This window comes from Octodon degus, unplaced genomic scaffold (genome assembly GCF_000260255.1).
Source record: "Octodon degus isolate 3935 unplaced genomic scaffold, OctDeg1.0 scaffold00116, whole genome shotgun sequence".
NCBI classification, from domain to species: Eukaryota; Metazoa; Chordata; class Mammalia; order Rodentia; family Octodontidae; genus Octodon; species Octodon degus.
The window spans coordinates 5,091,649-5,099,494 of NW_004524692.1; the positions used below are offsets into that span (position 1 = coordinate 5,091,649).

The following is a 7,846-nucleotide window of genomic DNA, read 5'->3' on the forward strand; positions in this document are numbered from 1 at the left end:
TTTTTTTTGTCTTTTTGAGACAGGGTCTCACTATGCAATTCAGGGTGGCCTTAAGCTCACTTTGTAGCCCATGCTGGTCTCCAACTCACCACACTCCTCCTGCCTCTGCATGCTGGGATTATAGGCGTGTGCCACCACATCCGGCAATACTTCTGTTGAATTTTAAGTTTTTCACCACACTTTTGGCGTAAAAGCACAATAAATGCATAATTTGTTTTTTTACCACTTGGAATTAGGAATTTATATTAATTCAAATTTATCCTAATTTAACAAGACTTAAGACTAACAAACACATGCACTGTTGAGGTCAACCAAGTTACTAACAGAGACTGTATGAGCAGAACAAAGTTCTCTTCTACAGCTCCTTTTGGAAGAGATTTACTTCGTGTTTTGGGGTTACTTTGGGTTGGCCAGCTGATAGGACAGACTGATGCTTCAACAAATATTCCATCATAGCCTCTACCAAAAAACTCACACAGACAAGGCTTGGCTCACTTTGTAATATGCTGGCAAGTAAAAATAAGAACAAAGCCTCAATGCAAGTTGACTAGAAAATCATTCTAATACTCTTTAAGCCTCTTGTACTAAACACAGACCACTTCAATCTTTTATAATACTGTGAACTCTACATTTTGAAAAATAGTAAGAATGTAGAGTAAGTATTGTCAAAACCGAAAACTAATATTTATCAGTACTATACTTCCTCATTCTTCATGTCCTCAGTCTTAACTGAGACTTTGCTGGAAAATTACTCCACAAATTTTCAGAGCCCTCTTAAGAATGCAAAAGCAGAAGAGACATCATCTTTCACATGAATGAACCAATAAAAGATATCTGGCTATTTGACTAACATATAATTAACTGAAATATGTTTCAAAATTATAAAATTAGTAGCATAAAATGATCACCAATGTTCAGATGCTTATTATTTGGATACTGTCTTCTTCTAGTCTAAATATAATGGCTATCTTTTAAAAAAAAATCTTAAGATTAAACAGGACCTTTCTATAGCTTAGCCTATATCATATACTCTAGAAAAGTCCTCCCAAACTCAAAACAATTTTCCACATGATAACTTCCTTTTTTTTTTTTTTTTTTTTCTTTTTTTTGGTACCTATGTCACTGAGTTATCTCCCCAGCCCTGACAAATTTCAAATTTCATGTTCCAGGTGACGGCTCGCAGGTCTACTTTCATTCTATTTTGCAGGTCCAGCCTTTTTTTTTTTTTTTTTTTTTTTTGTGCTTACAGAGATCAAACTCAGGACTTTGCACTTGCCAGGCAGGCCCTTATTCCCCTGAGCCCCTAATCCCACCTCTTAAACTTTTCTTCTACCTATGAAGAGATTTGCAGACACCTTCCCCACCCTATCTCTGTTCTCTGGATTTCACCTTGCCTGGGATGTTATAATCATTTTATACAAACCTAGATTACATCAATATTTTTAACAACTATGGCACACTATTGACCTATACACTTTAAAAGATAATTAGGCTTTTATCTTTTTTATGTCTAAAGTATTTTGTGAAAAATATCTTAAATGTCCTAACATCATATACATAAGAGCAACTTCAAATATTTTCTATTGTTAATTTCATAGGGAACATCACATAAAAAACTTTCAAATTCATAATTTAAGTAGAATTCAATGGAAATTTTAAGGAATCTTTTAAATTTCTTTCTTTTTTTTTTTTTTTTTCTTTTTTTTTTTTTTTTTCCCCTGTGGAACCAGGGATTGAACTCAGGCCCTTGCCCTTGCCAGGGAAACAGTTATTTCACCAAGCCAACTCCCCGGCCCTTAAATTTCTTTTTAAATCTTCTTTCCTCATTTTTAACCTTTTTAGTCTCCTGTATAAAACATACTCTTTTCTTGTTAGTTGTACAACTTCTTAATTGAAAATAACGCGCAATTTCTTTATTTTTGTTACTATTCTTTGACTTATCGTTAAGAATACTTTCCATGTTGGGCTAGCAACATTGCTGGGCAGCATAAGTGCCCACATGGCAAGCACAAGGACCCAGGTTCGATCCCTGGTGCCTCATGCCATGCCAACCCTAACCCCCAGCACACTGTGCTGGCCCTGAAGTGGCGCACACCTGTAATCCCAGTACTGGGTAGGCTGAGACAGGGGAATCATTACAAATCTGAACTACATAGCAAGACCCTGTACCAAAAAAAAAAAAGAAAAGAAAAAGAAAAAGAAAAGAAAAACATTTTCCCCATGTACCAAAATGAGAGGATTATATACACTCACCCTCCATTCCTGTCAATATTTTTCTACTCTTGATTTCCTATTCTGTCTTCACTTTGCACCTTCAGAGCACTTTAAAATAAACCACCCTGTAGACCCTGTACTAAATACATATAAAAAATAAGAAGAAAATAAACAACCATCTATCTAAAATACATACTGTGTGTTAGTACCTACTGCATCATAAGTATTGTGCTCTTATTCTAGTAATGAAAATAGTATAACAAAATATTCAACCTGAATTCTTATATGTCCCGTATTCTCATATGGCACTAATTTTCGCACTCAGTGTCTGGACTTGCACTGTTTTCAATGTCTACATAAATTACAGGTCTCCTATATTAGAACTTGGATGCTCTACTCTTGGATGCTCTGCTCAGCAATACTTCTTCCTTTGAGTCCTATAATTCACTCAACTAAGATTACTTGCTTGTATTTATGGAACAGCAGAGCAAATTCACAACAAATGGGTCAGTGATATGCTGGTTAATAAATTCTGGTAGGCAGGCAGACCAGATAGTAGTCTTAGAAACAACCTCCATAACTCACTAGATTTTTTTTTTCTTGGGGGGGGGGTTTACTTGGAAAACATTTTAAAAGTAATTTATCTTAAGAAAGGAAGGAGTTGAGACTGGGCGTGGTGGCACACACCTGTAATCCCAGCTCTTGAGAGGCTGTAAACAGGAGAATCCTTACAAGTCCGATCTGGTAGTGAGACCCTGAATACACTGCAGACCCTTCCCTACAATACAAAAAAAAGGGAAGGAGTAACAAGGAATATCCATTTTATTTTAAAGAAATCATAATTTTAAACAATCCTCTGTTAGTTTGATCATTTTACTTCGACTACATTTTAGGACCTTCATGTTCAGTTACTGTTGAATAAATAACCACATGAGCTATTTCTAGTCACTTTGAAAGAAAGCCTGGCAAGTTTTACACACAGGCTAGAAAGAGACAGATCTTAGGAAACTCTGTGATTTATAAGTTACAAGAAATCCCTATAACATGCTAGAAAATTTGAATGTTCACAAAGATGAATAATTTTGAAGAGGCAGAATTCCTCAGAGTAGCAAGACATCATTATCAGTGCTGAAAACTTCAAAAATTCAAGAGAGAAGCCAAATATAAAACCTGACTTAGGCTCTTATCTGGGGAATTCTTAAAAGCATTTCAATCAGGGAATATGAAAGAATCTGTACAATATCAGTGTACCCTGAGGGGGTAGATGCGGAGTGTGAGAAGGTTCTAGAGAAGGAGTAAACACAAGGGAAGTATGCATACTTTACTGCTCAGAGAGCCACTGCAGACTTTTAAAAACCTTAGATTCTGACATAACTAGCCCACACTAATTTCCCACCAACAATGGAATGTGCAATTCAATGCACTCTTATTTCACGCCATATGACAACTTCAAAAAAAAAAACAGGGCAACAAATGCAAAAGGTGTTTTTTGTTTTTTGAAATGAGGCATTCAAAAAGCACTGCACTTCAAACTTACATCTGAGCCTACACTTCTTGTGGCGCTTTGCAGGACAGGTTTAGTCACAGAAAGTTTTCCATTTACTGGGCTGCTCACCACAGGCGCTGGCACCACATTCACCACATGACTAGGCAGCTGTGTGGCTCCCCCAGAGACGGCAAGGACGGGCTGAGCAGAGGGCAGAACCCCAGGAGCCTGAAGCTGAACCACAGCAGGCTGAGAGAGCACAATGGTCTGACCTGCATTAGAAAAAAAGAGAAGTAATCAGAGAGGGCACAACCGTTGTAGCAGGGAAAGCAGTTTAGCACGTTGTCTCTTCTGCAGATGTAACAAGGGAAGATCAAAACCGAAGGATTTTACACATAGCCACAGCAGCACACCAGCATGCTGGCTCTGCTGCTTTGTTTTATAATGAGACCAACAAATTCATTCCTTTTGAATTATCAACAGTCTACTTGTAGAGTAGGTGCAGTAGCACACGCCTGGAGATCCAACAGTAGGAAAACTGAGACAGTAAGGTCATTTCAGCCCAGGAGCTGGCGGCCAGCCTGGATAACAGAGTGAGATTCAAACTCAAGAAACAATAACAAAAAAGATATTTCCATATTTATATTTCTCAACTATACACATATCAAATTTGCTGTTATACATAGATTGCCTAAATACTAGCCCCTGAAATTTATTAGTGCTAAAAGGATTTTGCTATTACAGATCACAAATCTTTCATATCAAACACAGAAAACCATATATATATATATATATATATATATATACACACACACACATATTTTCTTAAGTTATAGCAATGGCTATTTTATTTTTATAATTTATTACTTACTTGTACAAATTAATAGTTCTGTGTCACTTCCATACATACATATATAGTGCTTTGTTCAAATCCACTCTCCCTGATACTATATCCCCTCCCTTACCCCCTACCCTTTTTCCCTTGTCTTGCAGTCTTTCTTCTACTGTCAAATGTCATCTTTTTAAGATTTCAAAAAAGTATATTTCCATTTTCTGTTGACTTAAAAAAAAAGAGGTTTGTACCTAAAAAAAATAAATAAATAAAAAATAAAAAAATAAAAAGTAAACATTTCATATGAGAAAACATATATTTTAAATTAATACAACTTACAAACACATGATACCATATGTGAACAGTTAGCAACTTAAAATCTTAAAACCATTTGAGATGAATTCTTAGCTAACAAGCACAGTAAATACAAATACATAAGTTAAAATACTCTGTAGATAACCCCTACCAAATAGCCCTCTAGTTTTTTTATTAGTATTCACATTTACGTTAAACTTATGCTTACGTGAAGAGACTTAATATCATTACTCTAAAGCCTTACACAGCTCAAAACAGTGATCTATTAAAAATAACACTTTTCTGCTAAGAGTTTCTTTTTAGATATGGTCAATTACATAAGGTGCTGAAAGCCTTCCCTAATATCCACAGCTGCCTGGCCCTACATAGCAAAACAAAGGTATGATAGTAACCAGCAACTAAAAAGTCCGTATAAATTTATACTTCTTTTCAAGAGAAAAGCAGCATTATACTTTCAGACAGCTTAACATAACTCATGTCAAACTCAGGCTGAAATTTTAAAGGATAAGGAAAAACTAAAAATCAAAATAATCCTTCAGAACACTTGTTTGTTGGAAACATCTGTCTTGGCTAAAAAGATTACTTTTATGAAATCAAAGTCTCTGTTTCAGATGACCTCAAAAAGCAACTGATAGCATTTTACTCCAGATAAGTTAATAAGCTAGTAAGAAGAAAGATTTCAAAATAATTTCAAAGTTTTGGAATACATACAATTTACTTGGGCATAAATGATCACTAAACATTTTTACCTTCTCATTTTTCTTTCTACTAACTTTCATTATGAAATAAAAACACAGAATGAAGAAATGGCTCATAAGCAGACATAAATATGTTTAAGCTAACTGTGCAGAAAAAAGAATGAATAAGGTAAATAGCACAGGACCAAGGGCTGCGATTTTAATTAATAAGAAATTACAGTCAATACAGCATTATGCAAAAATATTTCAACATAATTTAAAATCTAAACCAAGAGTTAAAAACCCTCAATGTAAGAATTTTTCTTTAATATCAAAAATATTGGTAGTCGGGGCCTGAGAGATGGCTCAGTGGAATAAGCGCTTCCCTGGCAAGCACAACAGCCTGAGTTCAATCCCTGGTTCTGCAAAAAAAAAAAAAAAAAAATGATAGTCACCCAAGATGGTCATGGTCGCCCTTTCAGTTTCTATAGACTGAGAAAATACATAATGAGAAAAGGCTATTCAGAAATAATTTAAAATGAATCTTTAGGCCAGGGAGATGGCTCAGTAGAATAAGCACTTCCCTGGCAAGTGCAAGGGCCTGATTCAATCCCCAGTTCCATCAAAAAAAAACCAAACAAACATAAAATGAATCTGTAGTTCACTAATCTGAAATACAGCCACAGAGATTTGAAAAATGGCTATAAATGATACATGAAACAAATTATTTTTTTCTATAGAAAATGCTTGTTACAGATATAAATTTAAGAATGCCTTGCAAAATACCACAGGCTACTACTCTCCTCATCCATATTCAGGGTCCAGAGTTTACAGACTGAAACCACTGAATTAGCCCAATACCTGGAGAACAGCCTTACAGAAAGCAATGCTTCCTATCCTTCAAACTCAAGAATTACAATAAAAAGATTTTCCTCCCCATTCCTAAAATAAACACTGTTCAAAATTTCGGGAATATTCCAAAGAGTAGAGGGGATGGCAAACACAGAACCAAGTCATTTTAAAGAAAAGATAAGGGCAGGTGTGATAGCACACACTTATAATACCAGCGCATTGCAGGCTAAGGCAGGATAATCACGGTGAGTTTGAGACCAGGCTGGGCTAAATAGTAAGACTCTGTCTCAAGCAACAAAACAAAAAAATCAAACTTCTACCTTCAGATATACATTGAAGCATTAGCTTTAAAGTATAACATATTTGGATTAGCTTTAAAGTATAACATATTTGGATGTCTTAATAGTATTTTTTAAAACTAATTAAGAAAAATAATTCAGTCTGCCCACTGCCTAGTTATCGCCATCCCCCTGCTGAGAAGCTCAGGATGAAAAAGTATAACATATTTGGATTAGCTTTAAAGTATAACATATTTGGATGTCTTAATAGTATTTTTTAAAACTAATTAAGAAAAATAATTCAGTCTGCCCACTGCCTAGTTATCGCCATCCCCCTGCTGAGAAGCTCAGGATGAAGGGAGGGAGACGGAGGGTCACCAAAGCAAGTCTGTGCACCAAGTGTGGCTCCAGTCCAAGCAGGCCGCTGCCGTCCTTTTTTCCTACGCTGCATATCAAGGTCCTTCATCCCCAAATGCCCAACTATCCTCAAGTTACCCAGCATTTAAACCCATGAATCTTGGGGCGAGGGAGATGGCTCAGTGGAATAAGCGCTTCCTGGCAAGCACAAGGACCTGAGTTCAAGTTCAATCTCCAGTTCCGCCAAAAAAAAACAAACATAAACCCCTGAATATTCTAGCTGTGTTGGAGTTCAGGAGAGAATAGAGAGAAAACCAAATCTCTATTACCACAAGTTCAAGAACAAAAGGCTCTGGTGCTGACTTGCTAAATGATGACCAGACCATAAAACAACGCAAAGGACTGTTTGGGGCCTCAACTAGTTAGCAGCTGAACATAGTTACTACCGTTCCCTGCATAGGAACAGATAAAAAGGACATACAAAAGGCTGTTTATCCACTTCAGCATGCTCCAAACCCTCTCTGGCATTACATGCAAATCCCCTTAATGGAAAGCAGCTGGACTCAATACTGGATACTTGTGACTATGTATGACTCACTGGTTTTGATGGTCAGTTCTTTCTTTTACACTTTGTTCAAAGATTTCAAACTGTGTATCAAGCATTTACTAAATGCCTACTTTGTCTAAAATAAGACTACCTCAGTGAAACTTTGGGCAAATAATTTCTTTGTGCCTAGTTTTAGCTCTAGAAAATGGAAATACTGGGGCTGGAGAGATGGCTCAGTGGTCTAAAGCACCTACTTAGAACAAGTTCAGCGAAGCACAGGGACCACGG

General features: G+C 36.3%; 1 protein-coding gene across 2 annotated transcripts in view; it reads right to left on the reverse strand.

Annotated features, from left to right (window-relative positions):
- Atf6 (activating transcription factor 6) overlaps positions 1 to 7,846 on the reverse strand; it is a 274,808-nt gene that overhangs the window by 235,552 nt on the left and 31,410 nt on the right. The window contains exon 7 of one of the 2 annotated variants that reach the window (XM_023699786.1): positions 3,830 to 3,972. In XM_023699786.1, the coding sequence (XP_023555554.1) occupies positions 3,830 to 3,972 (143 nt within the window). Of the gene's footprint in view, positions 1 to 3,751; positions 3,973 to 7,846 lie in introns of both variants that reach the window. The other variant, XM_012516641.2, reaches the window with a different exon arrangement.